At 35.2% G+C, this 17697-nt stretch overlaps 1 protein-coding gene across 1 annotated transcript in view; it reads right to left on the minus strand.

The window, feature by feature from the left end:
• The window catches only part of USH2A (usherin), a 797990-nt gene that overhangs the window by 341699 nt on the left and 438594 nt on the right, over positions 1-17697 (minus strand). Inside the window, exons 35-36 of the mRNA XM_015116260.3 lie at positions 6177-6328; positions 838-1000 (exon numbers count right to left, since the gene is read on the minus strand). Of these exons, the coding sequence (XP_014971746.3) occupies positions 838-1000; positions 6177-6328 (315 nt within the window). The remainder of the gene's footprint in view (positions 1-837; positions 1001-6176; positions 6329-17697) is intronic.

A 17697-nucleotide genomic window follows, 5' to 3' on the forward strand; every position in this document is an offset into this window, starting at 1 on the left:
TGTTATTAAGTATTACAAATACTCACAGAGAATTCAGAAACAAAGAAATGTTTTCAAGTCTAAGCAACAGACTAACATGCTAATAACATGTCTGACTGAATCCACGATATTGCATATCCGCTACTCATTTAAAAATAGAGGTTCAAACTTCCTCCTACAAAAACAGTAGGGCCACTCCTGGAAGATGATAAACAACAGCACTTAATACAAATCAAGAGTTTCTATTAAAATAGATACCTGCTCTTTTTATGGTAGAGTTTGCTTAAAATAAACGTCATACTATCATAGCACCTAACTTATTGAATCAGATAGTTTTTGAAAATACTTTCAAGGAACACCAGGTAGCCTAATCCACGTTCAGTAAATTTATTAGAACATGCAGCACAATTACTAAGTTAGTTCAGAAATGCTAAAACAATCACAAAAATGGCTTGTTTAAGATAGACTGCAAAATTATAGTTCAACTCTTTGCATGCATGATGTTTTAGGTTTGAACCACTTTTTTAGTAAGGGAAGAAGATTATATACTAGTTCTTGAGCACGTGTCACCTAAAGGGTTTATTTAAACACAGATTGTTAGATCTCAGTCTCTAGAGTTTCTGATTCAGTAGGCTAGGACCGAGGCTCTACAATGTACATTTCTAAGAGTTCATCAGATGTGGCTGTTGCTGCTGCTCTGGGAACCACACTCTGAGAACCGTCGGGCAGCAGCTCATCCATATAGGTTATTTTCAGGAAAATAAAGAAACCAACATCTGTGGCTAAAAGGAAAGATTCTAAATAAAAGTGAGTTGTTTTCTAATGTTATTTGAAGTTTAGAAAATAAAAACAAATTACCTGGGTCAACATAGAATATCCCAGTGAAAAGGACGGAGTATGTTAAGCGTCCATTAGGGCGAAAAGGTGCTTCCCACCTCACGTGGGCTTTCCGGGATCCCTGTGTTTTGACAAACACATTTACTGTTCCTTCAGGAGGAGCTTCTAGAGTTCGATTTTCCACCTGTGAGTATAAAAAGATTTATTTTTGTTTGCAAATAAAATAAGTACATGGTTCGCTTTGAGCATATTTCTTCAAAGAATCTCTTTTTGCTGTGAAGTAAACTATTTTGACAGTAGCATCTTGTATGAATACCTCATTTTGTCAGCAGGATCAAAGCACACCTCATGTTTTCTTCCCCCTGCTGCTAAAGCTTAGAATTTGAGCTCCTGACCAAGGCAGCTGTTTGTGATTTCCAGAATATGTGGATCTGCTCACACTGTGATTGTGCCTATGGCTGTGCATATCCATAGACCAATTCTAGGACTGCTTTAAAATAATTTTTATGTGATTGCAAAAGAGAAGAAAGGCATGCAGTCTGTTTTTATAAGTCCTTGGCTGAGGTGGTAGACTTCTGGCCTCTGTCAAAAAGCCACGCCAATCAAGTATCTTGACTCTCTCTCTCTCTCACACACACACACACACAAACACACACACGTGCATGCATACATGTGTGCACAAGCATGCATGCATACATGCAACATTTTTATGAGCTATGCTGCTATTAGTTATGTAAAAATGGCATCATGCTAACATTAAGAAATATATGCATCCTAGGGACTCTATCCCTAAGGCACAATCACAAAAAAAATCTTGATTGTGTTAATGAAGCTATGCAGAAAACAGCAAAAGATGAATTATTCAAGAGAAGGACTCTGAAATAAAATGTAATCCCTAGCGGTACAGTGGTCAGGAAGATTACAATAGCTAAATAAGTAAAACAAACGGTCAGAGGAAGACGTAGTTGGCAAGAAAGAAGAAAAGAGTTCAGAATTTTTTTACTATCTTTTAATCATTAGCTTAAATTCAGTTAACTAATCACTACAAACTCATAAACATCACTCAAAAATACTTGACCTTTCACAATTTACTAAATGTGTTGATAATTTCAACTTCATTCTTAAGGTACAGGCTCTTGCCTCCCAAGAAGGTCATCAAACATGAAATCCTTAGGTAGGCAAATATTATCAATTATAAAACCTTTATTTGTTAGGGTGAATGCACTTTATCAATTATGAAAATAAATAAAGAAAGTGTTAATTTTTAGTAACTATGAGGTCACAACATGTTTTATTTTCATCAGAGAAAAGCTATGGGGTTCTTTAGAACTATAACACTTCCTCTTTTGTTTTTAGTTTAATAGTTATGTACAGAAATGATGAAGAAACTAGGCTAGAAAAATATCAATTCATCATTTTAATATTTTATGACAATGTAGTTGGTTTTATTATGCCTATCTATGTAGTTCATATTATTGTATATAGAATGATTTTAAAGTATTCCAAATAAAATGAGACTTGGAAAGTTGAAGAATTAAGGGCAATTTCAGATAATTATATTATAATCCTCAAATAGTTGGTTAATTCAAAATAAATATGTTTCGTAACATTTTCTTAAGTATTTGGATAAACACGTCAGTTTTTACTATACATTGAATTTGGAAATTGCTGACCTGGTCTTTCTTTTTCATTTTACTTTTTTGATTATCTACCTTGCCATAAAAGGAATATGAAGGAAAAGGCACTTGGGAAAGGTAAAAATTGGCTTGGCTTTGGCCTGGAAACCTCTCTTGACATAGAAAAAATACTTGAGAGCAAGTGTGCAATAAAAACATACAAACACTTCAATACACTGTAATTCTTTTGTTTTAAAATGGAGTGAGTCTTGCTCTGTCTCTGAGGCTGGAGTGCAGCTCACTGGAACCCCCACCTCCCGGGTTCAAGCTATTCTCCCGCCTTAGCCTCCCGAGTAGCTGGGACTACAGGCGCCCGCCACCACACCCAGCTAACTTTTGTATTTTTAGTAGAGATGGGGTTTCACTACATTGGCCAGGCTAGTCTCAAACTCCTTACCTTGTGATCCTCCCGCTTCGGCCTCCCAAAGTGCTGGGAATAGAGGCGTGAGCCACCACGCCTCACCATAAACTGTTATTCTTAATAAAACTCTTGCAATGTACCAGAAATTTGTGTAAATGATATTTTATTTAATTTTTTACACCAACTCTCTTAAAGTAGACATTATTTGTCTTTGTAATAGTTGAGAAATCTGGGGCTTTGTGGAATAAGTATATCTTCTAAGGAGGCATCGGGATTTAAGAGGTTTAAGCACATTTAAGGCAGACTTTCCCTATAGCATTTGCTTGACTATTATATATTGCCATTAAGATTTAGATATCTGAAATAACACACTTATTTGCTTCTTTGCAAAAAAACAAACAAACAAACAAAAAACATGTAAACATGTGAAAGGGTCAATGTGTTTGTACTTGTGTATTTATCCAGGTCTATTTATCTGTGTAAGTATGACATCACTAAGGAACCAAGACAACTTTTTAGCCGTATCACACAGGAATGACCTATAGTTTCTCACTTCATCCTTAAAAGAGTCCCTGGAGAATCAATCTAATGAATGTTCAAATACAAGACACGGTCATAAAATTCTCAATCTTAGACTCCACTAGTGTTATATAACATTGACTAAGTGAGGAATAAGAAAGTAAAGTGATTTTCTTATGGAAAACATTATTGTATTTTATTAAAGAATATTACAAAATGTGAAGGGTTTCCCTCTAATACAATTGAAAGGAAGGAAAGCATTTAAAAAGTTTCTGCTGCATTCTGTTAATTTTTACATTATTTCAAAATTTATAAAACTCCAATTTCATTGAATTTAACTTGACAATACACATTAGCATCTAAAAATTTGGTTCAGAGGCATTGTCAATTGTTTTCTATATTGGAATTTCCATAAGAGTCAAATACATTATTTAGATGAGTAAGAACTGAACACACCACAGGGGAATCATTGTGGGTTTTGTTGTTGCTGTTTGTTTTGCCTTGTTTTTGTTTTTTCCAGATAGGTACAGGGCAACTCCTTCTGCACCATAAATAATAGCTAACAAACTGGTCAGATTAGGAAAAAAAAAAATGAGCTAATACTACATTCAAGTGGTAAGAATATGGAACTTCTGTGTGTCTTTTTATTTTTAAAAATACTACACCAAATTCATATTTTTTATTATATGAGCAATTTGCAATTTGGAAGATGAACCATATCACATTTGGGACTGTGAAGCATATTTCTCATAGAAAACATTGAATAGTATTTCCCTGCATGCATGGATAATCTAAATAACAAGAATTATCATTAAGAAATGTTAGATGAACAAAAAAATGAACTCTTTTAAAATTTATTCTGATTTTTGCCAGCAAAATATTTAAAAGCAGAAATGATAAATTTTCTATTTCAATGAAATTTTTTTATTTAAAATGTCAGAGTATTGGGCTCTCTTTTGATGAATACCTTAAGAAACCGTTATACACCATTGCCACGTTTGACTGAATTTTGTTGAGTACCATGTTTAATGATAGAAAACTCTGCTTTTTAAGATTGATTCATAGGTTTCTTAAGTCAATAAGCACACATTAAATAGAATCATCAACAAAAATAAGCTGAATCTGTAATATCCTTTGTGATTTGTGCTAGCTATCCAGGGCTATTTAAATACTCAGATATGGAATCACTTAAGGGTTTACATATAATGTGATGGGGACAAAAATATTTTGCAAACCGGTTGAAGACCATGGGCTTTAACTTCTTGGTAGCATATAGTTGACTTGTTCTAAATAAAGACATTGTTGTTCAATCCCAGTGATTAGAGATGGATCATTGACTAGGGAAAAGCGTTTGCATACTGAGTACAGGATAAAGAAAGTACCAAGGGAGAAAATAACTCTGTGCTGTAAGTCAAGATTGAGTCTGGAATATACGAAGCCGTGGCAGACTAGGTTTTACAACCCAATTCTATTTCCCCCCTTCCCGTCAAAGCTTTGTGGCATTTGATTTCTTAAAGTTAACGTAGCTACCATCTGTGCAGGATGCAGATCGATAATGCAGGTCCCCCTTATTTAAAGTTGCCAGAACATCAGGAGACACCGCTGAGCCAATTTTGTAACCAGAACTACGATGTGCAGCTTACATTTTGAAAAAGTGTAAATTTCAATCTCATGTGACGTGTTCTTTTGTTTCTTTTTCTTTTTTTTTCTTTTTTCTTTTTTTTTTTTTTTTTTGAATGGAGAAGAAAAGCTGGCCTATTGCCATTCCTGCATTTAAGGGTAAGTATCCATCAGAGGGGTCTGGGCTATAAAATGCTTAATGGCAATAAAGACTACAGCTCAGCTCCACCGGTGGATGGTGTTAGCTGCTTGGAAAGCAACCAATCTCTGAAACAAAATGAGAGGTGTGATCAAAAATAAGGAAGCAGAAATTAAAACATAGAGCTGTTTTCCGAGGTAATATTTATATAATATACTCTTCAGTGAAGACAGCATGCATTAAAATGATAGGGCATTAGCAAACATTGCCAAAAAATATCTAAGACTAATGAGCATTTTCCATCTAAAGAAGCAAAATCTAATTAATCAAGAAAAATGCACAAAAGTGTAATGTGATGTTTTGAAACTAAAGAATGTCCTGCTAGTTTATGATAATTATGTGCTATTCATTGGGTTTTAAAAATTATATTAGGAATAGAAAGTATAATCTTGTCAAGCTGTTAACTGCTAATGAAATATAGATATACATTTCAGATACAGATTTCTGAAATATGAATATCAAAAGCTGATATTAATTTAATTTTCAATACCGTTCTTACGAAGCTGTATCACATAAAACTATTTTATCCTAATAGATGAGGTAAACTCAACCTATTAATTGATTAACTACCTGTTGGGGAGCAGTGTTGCCATATTGTGGCACTTACAGACTTTCAATTATTTTCATTTTTTAACCTTAAATTTACTTAGATGTTGAGCCCATGATTAGAAAGAAAAAAACATCCACCTTCAATATGTCACTAAATTAGGAAAAATTTCATGTTTGCCTACTACACTAGCCAACTTATCTTTCTTTCAATAAAATGTAGACTCTGCCCTTCACTAGACCTATGTTCAGTCTTGAAATTTATGTCGAATATAAAATCTTAGTAACTCTTAAATGAACTTTTATAAAAAGAAAAATCTCCCATCCTGCTTGAAAGGCTAGCTGTGGAGAGGGTGAGTCACCGCCACTTACTTCTTCCTTAATATTCAGTGTCATCTGACATTTAACACATTCCTAGAATGTAAATTTAGATACTCACCAGCGGGCCCAGAGCACAACCTTTGGCTGTGCATGCTTGGACTCTGAAAGAATGTAAACTCCAAGGAGCAAATCCATAAGCACGACAGCTGAGTTCCGAGGAATTGTGGATTAATACACCATCTAGATATAATCCATAACTCATGATAACACCTGGGAAGATAATAATTGCCTTTCAGTATGACTACTAGACAATAGCAAAGAAGATCTTAAGAAAGCAAGCACTCTTGATGTGATTTCTGGTTTCATGGAATCATTAAATCACAGACTCTGGTATTTCTCCTTGTCTAGACTCTGTCTCTTACCAAAGGATAAAATAGATGTTACCCTTGAATATCAAATTGTAAAGCTAATTAATACAGAGACAGAAATAAAACCTACCAGTTCCAGCATGAGAATCTTTCTGTTGCATCCTGTTAGCAGTTGCCATGTGTGTTCCAAATCAAAAATTAATAAGTAAAGCATACTTATAATTTGTATTGCTTTCTAAAAAATATATTCTTAATAGATATGCCCCAGAAGTAAATCGACCTTATTTGTTAATGACTCATGATGTATCAGGCACTGTTCTAAGCACCTGGTACGCATTGGCTTCTTTTTAACCCTCTCTTCATAGCATCCCTATAACAGGCAAAAAGAAAAGGTATCATTTTGGAGGAGAAACTGACTTCCTACTGCATGTTGTCTGTCAGTCAGGACATTCAAAAGGGCATCTCTTTATATGACCTGGTCCAATCATATAAGCATTGAAAATCTGCAGCAACCCAATCAAGATAGAACATGAAGGACATAGACCCCCTTAGTAATGAAGATCCAGTGACCTCACTAGGTAAAAAATTCCAAACAAGTCAGGTGCGATGACTCATACCTGTAATCCCAGCACTTTGGGAGGCCAAAGCAGAAGGACCACTTGAGCCCCAAAGTTCAAGACCAGACTGGGCAATGTAGTGAGACTCTACCTCTATAAAAAATAAAAATAAAAGAACTCCAGACAGATGAACTACAAGCTGAGGGCAAGGAGAAGAAGTTGTAAATATCAGCTATGACCTCACAACTAATTATAGAAACAAGAATTATAAATGCTGTCATGTTTTATTTCTGATTATTACACAGAAGTTTGTATATCGTAACCAATTTTCCTTCCTCCTTTCCCCATTGATTTATGTAAATAGGGTTAGTGGGTATTAATTTATAGTTTAGTTTTTTTAAGTTGGAGAATATCCAGCTGGGTTGTGTCTGAACTAAAAGGGGAATTAACAGCACCCAGATAAGAATATGATGAGGGAGGTGAGAGCACCATCATTTGTACAAAGCATTGTAGTATCATGTTCGATGGAAGCACAGAGTGATTGTTATTGGTAATGAAAGGTGGTGGAAAGTACAAGGGTGTATGTGAATGCCGAGTAGCTAAGAAGGTGATTCGTCTGATGTCCACTCCAGCCACACATCCATGCTTCCATAGCCTGTTCTGTACGGCTGAATTTACAAACTACAAACTACATTTCCAACTCTTGCTTGTTGGCCTTCTATTAGGTTTTGCCAGTGGGAGGCACTGCGAGGAGGACAGAAGCAGGAAGAAAGAAAACGACCAGCTTCTAGCTCCAAGAGCTGAGGCCTTTGCTGACAGCTGCTGTGTCAGCAGGGGACAAAGCACCTGCAGCCTCAAGCATTCTAGACAGAAGAAGCATCTCTTCTGCACTTTCTGCCTCTTCAGTAGTGGAATGTTTTTGGCATTTCAGCTCTGGTTGGGGCAGTGTCCTATAATGGTTCAAATGTCAAATCGGTAAGTGTAGCAATAAGCAGCAGCTCTCATCAATCATCCTTTTTTTCCTTCCAGTACCTGCCACCTTTCCCTTTTGTTCTTCCAGCCCTTCTTTACAACACCTTGAGAGCAACCTACTTGTATAAAATATCCTCTGTTTTAAATATCTGAAATGTTTTCTCTTATACTAATCAGACCTGGGTCAATACGTTCTCTTAGGATTAAAGCATTTTTTATTTAAATGAGTTAATACTTTTAAAAAGCTACTGCTGTAACTCATTTTCCTTTAAGAAGATAACCTTGTACAGTTTATCATTCTGATAAGTCCATTTCCCTTATTTCCAAATTTTTTGAAAAGAGTATTTTACTATCAGGTACCACTTATAGCTCCTCACACAGAAAAAGATTGGCTGCCAGTGTCTGTTTTCCTTTATTTCTGGTGTGACCATCTATGGGAACTTTATGAATACCTATAGAAAGTATTTGATTTAATTCTATTCAATGCTTGACACACAAAGACACAAATGAATTAAAGCTGAGAAGTGAAAGACACATAGTGAAAAAACCACCTACCTATAATACATAGAAAATTTAAAGGGAAAAAAACATATAATCAGGTAATAACAATGACAAAAAAATTCTTATGTGCCAGACTCTCTGTGAAGCAGTCAGTTAACCCCCCAAAAAGTCTTATGTACAAATAGTGTGTCGCAGAAGCTCTTAAAGAAACCATAAGACCCTAGAAATACTATCTATTTGACCTGCTTTTCAACTGAGATAGAAAGTACCTAAATCAATAGTTCCCTTTTCTTACATAATTGGGGAACAGAGAATGTCTTTTATGTTAGGATTATGTGCATAATATCTCATTTATCTGACATATTGGGAAATGAGATATTTTATAGAAGTTAATTTTCATTATAACTAAGTCTCATCTCCTTAAGCATGAACTCTAAAAATCTTAACCATTTTTGAAGGAAATCTTTCTAGTAAGTACTACACACTTACCTGTCTTCTCACAGAGAATATAATGAATATAACTGAATCATTTTGTGAAGACTCAAAGTTTGATTATGGACATCAAATACTACATTCTCTAACTCTATAATGCCTCAGTGATTGATGAGATATACAGGGTTCTTACCCAGCTTCTACCCTAAACATCACTCAGTGACTGCACCTTACCAATTCTTGTGTCATTGTTTGAGTTCTTCTACATCCTCTCTCAGTGACAGTCTCTCCAAGGTTACTTCTTCTTCTTCTTCTTTTTTTTTTTTTTTTTTTTTTGTCTATCGGACTCTAGCAAGTCAACCCTTAGCAATCTATGTTGAGAAGCTAGATAACCTTGACATCTGGCACTATGGATATACAAAGAGCAGACCGTTATTGAAAGAAGGGCTTAGACTAAAATGAATACATGACAAATAAGCTGAGAATGAAATTAAGTGAGATTTGTGACAGTTAATTCAACTGCTCAAAAACTTTTTAGTATCCACGATGTATCTAACTGAGAGGTGGATGAGAATGAAGTCTAACTTTAACATGGGTGAGATCACAGACAAACACACACACACACACACACACACACACACACACACACACACACACAGAGTTACCTGGCATCCTGTAGGTAAACAGTATTTGACAGCATATGGAGGAAGGGCTGAAGGATCAATTGTAGAATCACATTGTAGAACTAATATTATACTGATACACACACACACACACACACACACACACACATCATATTAAGCTGATTTCAATATAAACAGAATCAATAAAATATAAAACATTGTATGATTCAGTTTTAAAACACACTTTTAGTAAGCCAATCAGTCTAAAACACCTATTGACATGACAATTTTAATTTCATTGACCTCAGATTCTTAAAACAGAGTAACAAAAACTAACAAATACAATGTAGTGGACACTTTTAAACTGAAGCCTAAGAAGATGCTTTTTACTTTAACTAGAATACAGGATATGTACCAATAGCTTTTTTTTTTTCAACTTTTATTTTAGATTCAGGAGGTTTGTGTGCAGGTTTCTTACATGGGTATACTGTGTGATGCTGAGGTTTGGGATACGAATGATCCCACCACCCAGATAGTGAGCATAGTACTCAACAGTTAGTTTTTCAACCCTTACTCCCCATTCCCTGCCATTAACCCTCAGGGTCTACTGTTGCCATCTTTATGTCCATGAGTACCCAATGTTTAGCTCTCCCTTATAAAGGAGAATATGCAATATTTGTTTGTTTTGCTCTTGTATTAATTTGCTTAGTATAAAATCCTCCAGCTTCATAGATGTTGCTGCAAAGGACATGATTTCAGGATGTTCTTTTTGTGGTTATGTAGTATTTCGTAGTGTATATGTACCATATTTTTTTATTCAACCCACTGTTGATGGGCACCTAGGTTGATTCCATGTCTTTGCTATTGCAAATAGTACTGTGATGAACACACAAGTGCATGTTTCTTTTGGCAGAATACTTTGTCTTCCTTTGGGTGTATACCCAGTAATGGGGTTGCTGGGTCAAATGGTGGTTCTGTTTTAAGTTATTTGAAAAACCTTCAACTGCTTTCCACAGTGGCTGAACTAATTTACATTCCCACCAACAGTATACAAGCATTCAACCCTTTTCTCTGCAGCCTTGCCAGCATCTGTTGTTTTTTGACTTTTTAATAGTAGCCATTCTGACTGGTGTTAGATGGTACTCATTGTGGTTTTGATATGCAACTCTCTGATGATTAGTGATGTTGAACATGTTTGTTAGCTGTTTGTCTGCCTTCTTTTGAGAAGTGTCTGTTCATGTCTTTTACCCACTTTTTAATGGGTTGTTTTTTACTTGCTGATTTAAGTTTCTTATAGATTTTGGCTATTTGACCTTTGTCAAATGGGTGGTTTGTGAATATTTTCTCCCACTCTGTAAGTTGTCTGCTTACTCTGTTGATAGTTTGTTTTGCTGTGCTGAAGCTCTTTAGTTTAATTAGGTTCCACTTGTCAATTTTTGTTTTTGCTGCAATTGCTTTTGAGGACTTGGTCATAAGTTCTTTCCCAAGGACGACATACAGAATGGTGTTTCCTAGGTTTTCCTCTAGGATTCTTATAATATGAGCTCTTACATTTAAATCTTTAATCCATCTTGAGTTAATTTTTGCATATGGTGAAAAGTAGGGGTCTGGTTTCATTCCTCTGCATAAGGCTAGCAAGCTACCCCAGCACCATTTTAAAAATAGGGACTCCTTTCTCCATTGATTATTTTTGTTGACTTTGTAAATGATCAGATGGCTGTAGGTGCACAGCTGTATTTCTAGATTCTCTTTTCTGTTCCACTGGTCTATGTGTTCCGTTTTTGTACCAGTATCATGTTGTTTTGGTTACTATAGCCTTATAGTATAGTTTGAAGTTGAGTAATGTGATGCCTCCAGCTTTGTTCTTTTTGCTTAGAATTGCTTTGGCTATTCAGGCTCTTTTTTGGTTCCATATGAATTTTAGAATAGCTTTTTTCTAATTCTGTGAAAAATTATATTGGTAGTTTGATAAAAATAGCATTGAATCTGTAAATTGTTTTGGGCACTATGGCCATTTCAGTGATATTGATTCTTCTACTACACGAGCATGGAACATTTTTCCATTTGTGCCATACACGATTTATTTTACCAGTGTTTTGTAGTTTGTCTTGTAGACATCTTTCACCTCCTTGGATGGATGTATTCCTAGGTATTTACTGTTTTGTGGCTATTGTAAATTAGATTGCCTTCTTGATTTGGCTCTCAGTTTGAACATTATTGGTGTATAGAAATGCTACTCATTTTTGCACATTTATTTTGTATTCTAAAACTTTACTGATGTTGTTTGTCAGTTCTAGGAACTTTCTGGTGGAATCTTTTGGGTTTCTAGGCATAAAATCACATCAGCGAAGAAAGATAGTTTGACTTCTTCTTTTCCTACCTGTATTTATTTTATTTCTTTCTTGTGCCTGATTGCTCTGGCAAGGACTTCCAGAACTATGTGGAGTAAAAGTGGTGAGAGTGGGCATTCTTATCTTGTTCATATTCTCAAATGGAATACTTCCAGCTTCTACCTTCTCTGTATGATGTTGGCTGTGGGTTTGTCATAGATAGCTCTTATTATTTTGAGGTATGTTCCTTTGATGCCTACTTTGTTGAGGGCTTTTATCATGAAGGTATATTGGATTTTATTGAAAGTTTTTTTCTGTATCTATTGAGATGATCATGTGCTTTTGCTTTCAGTTCTATTTATGTGATCAATCACATTTTTAAATATATTTCCAACTCAAGGAGATTTATGAATCACATTTATTGATTTGTATATGTTTAGCCAAACTTGGCATCCTAGGAATGAAGCCTACTTTATTGTGTTGACTTAACTTTTTTGTTGTGCTATTGAATTTGGTTTACTAGTACTTTGTTGGGGATTTTTGTGTCTATGTTTATCAGAGATATTGGCCTATAGTTTCCTTTTTCAGTTTTGTCTTTGACAAGTTTTGCTGTCAGGGAGATGCTGGCCTCATAGAATGTGTTAAGAAAGAGTCCTTCCTTCTTGATATTTTGGAATAGTTTTAGGAGAATCATTACCAACTCTTCCTTGTACATCTGGTGAAATTTGGGTGTGAATCTACCTGGTCCAGGTTTCTTTTCTTTTTTGGTGGGGGGGGGGGGTTCTACCAAAAACAACAGCAACAACAACAACAACAACAACAACAACAACAAAACCATCCTCAGACAGTATTATAAACACGTCTATCCACACAAACTAGAAAATCTAGAGAAAATTCTTAGAAACAAGCAACTTCCAAAGAGTGAATCAGGAAGAAACTAAAACGCTTTACAGACCAATGTCAAGTTTGAAAATTGAATCAGTAATAATAATAAAAAAAATCTGTGTTAGCTTCAATTTTAGTTTGTTCTTGTTTTGCTAGTACCTTTAGGTGAGATGTTAGTTTGTTAATTTTAGATCTTTCTAACTTGTTGAGGTAACTATTTAGCACTATAAACTTTCCTCTGAATACTGTCTTTGCTACATCCCAGAGATTTTGGTATGTTGTACCCCTGTTTTCATTTATTTTAAAGAAAATTTTGACTTTTGAATAGCTCTGGGGAATGTAAAATTTTGAGTCCTTGAAATGCCATGTAAGTATTTTCAAAATTATAGAATACTTGAAATAATTTTTTAAATTAATTAATTTTAATTTTTTTGGAGATGGAGTCTAGCTCTGTAGCCCATGCTGGAGTACAGTGGTGTGATCTCGGCTCACTGCAACCTTCGCCTCCCAGGGAGGTGAATCAAGCAATTCTCCTGCCTCAGCCTCCTAGATAGCTGTGATTACAGGTGTCTGCCACCATGCCCAGCTAATTTTTGTATTTTTAGTAGAGACGGGATTTCACTGTGTTGGTCAGGCTAGTCTTGAACTCCTGACCTTTTGATCCACCCTCCTCAGCCTCCCAAAGTGTTAGGATTACAGGCATGAGCCACCATGCCGGGCCAAAATAATTTAAAGTAATTTAAAATATGTTCTGGGCCCGGCATGGTGGCTCATGCCTATAATCCCAGCATTTTGAGAGGCAAAGGGAAGTGAATGGCTTGAGTCTAGGAGTTTGAGACCAGCCTGGGCAATGTGGCAAAACCTTGTCTCTGCAAAAAAAGCAAAAACTTAGCTGGGCATGATGAAATGTGCCTGTGGTCCTGGCTACTTGAGAGGCTGAGGTGGCAGAATCACTTGGGCGAGGTTGCAGAGGTCGAGGTTGCAGTGAGCTGTGATCACACCACTACACTGCAGCCTAGGGGACAAAGTGAGACCCTTTCTTAAAAAAGAAAATTAAAATGCTCTGATCACTTACTTTGAGTCAGACAATAGGGTACACACTTTTATGGATTATTTTCTTCAACATTGACAACTCCAAAAAATAAGAATTGTTGTCATTGTCATAAAGAGCAGGGAATGGATTCTTAGAGGGGCAAACCCATTTTTCAGGGTTATAAAAAATAAATTCAGTTGTGGAAACTGGCAATCTCACTCCACTCTTGTCACTACTCTTGTTACATGTTTCTGGTCTAATTTCCTCTTCTAAAATGTTTAGGAATTTCACTTGAATTAAGAACCAATGAATATGCTCTGCCTCTAAAAGCAATCAAGATTAGCCTAATAAAAAGATTAATATAAGTATATTGAAAGTCAATCAAGCGTAAAGTACTATATTTGGTGTTTTGGGAAGTAAGAACAGAAAGAATAAGAATAATATCTACCTTTATGGAAGTAAGAAAAGAGTTAAATATAGGTATAATTAAATAACAATTCAAGAGTTAAACAAGCATCATAAGCACCACAATGACTTTATGCCAAACAAATGACATGGTTAAATAGTAGACAGTATGTACACGACCCTCTAGCAGGGAATAATCTCTCTGGCTAAAGAAGTGCTATAGGCTTCTTAGAGCAGTCAAGTCTTCCATATACGGAAGCGGAGTATTCAATAAGTCATGTGATGAAGCTAATGTGACTCCCCTGAAAGGTAGTATGTGAAAAACCTATGTTTCAAGACGATGCTTCTGGTGAGGAAAATGACATTTGCCATTGCTGAGAAGTAAGAAAGTGCAAGGTTTAGTAAATGTATCCCAAATAGATTAATAATTTGCTGTTATTCCTGTAGCTGGATGTATTATTCCATTCTCATGCTGATAATAAAGACATACTTGAGACTGGGTAATTCATAAAGGAAAGAGATTTAATGGGCTCTCCAGTTCCACATGGCTAGGGAGGCCTCATAATCATGGCAGAAGGTGAAGGAGGAGCAAAGGCATGTCTTACACAGCAGCAGGTAAGAAAGCTTGTGCAGGGAACTCCCCTTTATAAAACCATCAGATCTCATGAGATTTATTCACTATCATGAGAACAACATAGGAAAAACATGCCCCCATAGTTCAATTATCTCCCACGGGGTCCCTCCCATGACAAGTGTGGATTTTTACAATTCAAGGTGAGATTTGGGTGGGGATACAGAGCCAAACCATATCACTGGATAAAGCCTAATAGAAAACAAAACTTCAAAGGGAGTTTGGGGCCTTGAATGACACTACAAGGAGTTGGAATTTTATGATACACAGGAGACCATCAGTGTTTTTATGAACTGACTAGCAACAAGATAAAGTCATATACAGAAAAATTAATCTAGAATCACATATAAAATAGACTGGAGTAGGGAAGACCATGGAGGTAGTAACAGTGAGATGGTCAAAAACATCAAACAGGAAAAATAATTATTAAAGTCATCTTCTCCTGAATGTATAGGAAGTAGTCGTGAATGAGGCAGGGATGTGGGAATGATGCATTTCAGCAGTAGTCTGTGGCAAGACAAACATCTTCAGCAGTTATATATACTTCCTTTTTAATTAAAAAAAAAAACTTTGACACTTAGGGATGGAATGTGTTAGATTGCGATATGGTACGATAATGTCACTATTCAGAAAAGAGTGTTCCTTTATCAAACATGAACAATGAAGTTAACAATCTCATAAAAGCCTACTTCCAAAAAACTAACTTACCCTTCTGTTCCTGGTTAAAAAGGGAATTGTTTTTCAGTCTGAAGATAAGAAAAAACTATGTCTTGTGATGGAATTGTTCTGTACTTGATTGTATCAGTGTCAAAATCTTAGTTGTGATATTGTATTATAGTTTCAGAAGATGTTGTCATTGAGAGAAACTGAATTAAAGATACATGTAATCTCTTTCTTATAATTGCTTGTGAATCTATAATTATCTCAAAATAAAATATTTAAATTAAAAAATACTCTTGTGCAGGGGAGCATGCCAGGTAAGAAGACACAAACACTTTAAAGTCCAAAGAAGTTCATGCTAAAGCAATAACAACTGGATTGAGTGTTTTAATCAAGTACCATTTAATCTTCAGGAAAAACTCTTGATAGTGGAATGGTTTTTATTTCAGATGAGAAAAAATAGATGACAAAAAAAGGTTTTAGAGAGGTTTGGTAACTTGGCCAGTGTTAATACAGCCAGGAAGTGGTAGAGCTATGTGTCGGCACTGAAGCATTCAGACTCCACAGTGCATACAACCTTACAGCTTCCATATACCTATTTTTTCTACATTTTAAAAATCATGTAATAAAATATAACATATAAAAGTATATATAATATCAATTCCATTTTAATGACAAATTTAAAAGCCAAAGGCCATGTAACCATTACTCACGTTGAAAACATAGAATGTTGCCAGGACCCCAGAAATCTCCTGTCTATAATTGGAGCCCTTTCCCTTCCTCACAGATAACTATGAGGACTTTTGAAGAACCACATCCTTGCTTTTCTACTGAGAAATGCATCCCTTAACATAAGCAAGTTTCTCATGGTTTTCTAACTTACATTAATAGAGTTATGTTGTATGTATAATTTTTGCATCCTGCTTTGTGTAACATAATATTCATGAGTTCTATACATGTTTTTGAGAGTAGCCATACTTCACTCATTTTTAGTTATGTGTAGTATTCCTGTAGGGCAAATGTTATTTATTTATTCTACTCTTGATAGATATTTAGAATGTTTCTATATTTTAGCTATGACATCAGTGTAATTATACATATTTTTGTACATGTGTCCTGAAGCACATGTATACAAGTTTTCTAGGACAAATGTCCTGGAGAGAAATTGTTGAAATATGTTCAGTTTTACTAGACAGTGCTCATCTCTTTTTGAAAGTGTGTCAATTCTAGTGTACATGTGAGTCCATGTGAGTTCTCATTGTTCTATATCCTCAAAAAGACCTTATTGTCAGACTTTGACATTTTTGGCAGTATTAGATGTAAAAAATGGTATCTTGTTTTGGTATTATCTTTTACTTTTGGATTATTACAGAGGTTGGCCCATTTTCTTATGTTTATCAGACATTTTATTTTTCTTCTTTTGTGAAATGACTTTTCAGATGCTAACTCCAGTTTATTATAGATGTGTAGGAATATTTTATATATTCTGGATACAGTTTTCTGATGGTTACATGTGTTCTAAATATCATCTATCTTACTACTCATCTTTGTGGGTATTTATAGTATATTTTGATAAAAGTAAATGTTAATTTTAGTAACTCCTTTATTATTATGAAACTACCTTTTTATATCTAATAATACTGCTCACTGTAAAGCATTCTTTGTCTGATATTAAAATAGGTCCATCAGTTTTCCTTTCCTTTTCATTCTTTGACATTAAACCCTGTTATGTGATTTTGTTTTAGAACAGGAGGCTTAACAGCTATTTCAGGGTCCTCTCCTCTAACTTTGGGGACTCCTCAGGATATAACTATTGGCTAAACACTCCTTGTAACACTCACTCAAGGACTATACCAAATCCACATTAATGGGAATCCATTTGAGGACTATCTACTAGTCCAAGCACCAAACCTTATTGCCAACATCTTTTATAATTAATGGTTAGCTGGCATTAATGAGATGTGGTTGTACCGAGGAATGGATGCTAATCATTTACCAGATAGCCTCCATAAATGTTGTGGTTTCATTCAATGGCATTTTATTAAACCTTGAGGAAAAATGAAGGAGCACTACACCTATTGACATAAAAGGATGTTTATTCCATATGAATTAGAGAAAAAAAGCCAGTTGCAGAATAGGATAAATTATACGACCAATTATTTTGAATCAATTTTGTGCATATACTTTTAAGTAAGTAATTATTCATTCAATCAGCAAGTTAGTTATTGAGTGCCTCCCCTGT

This window comes from Macaca mulatta, chromosome 1 (genome assembly GCF_049350105.2).
Source record: "Macaca mulatta isolate MMU2019108-1 chromosome 1, T2T-MMU8v2.0, whole genome shotgun sequence".
Lineage (NCBI taxonomy): Eukaryota > Metazoa > Chordata > Mammalia > Primates > Cercopithecidae > Macaca > Macaca mulatta.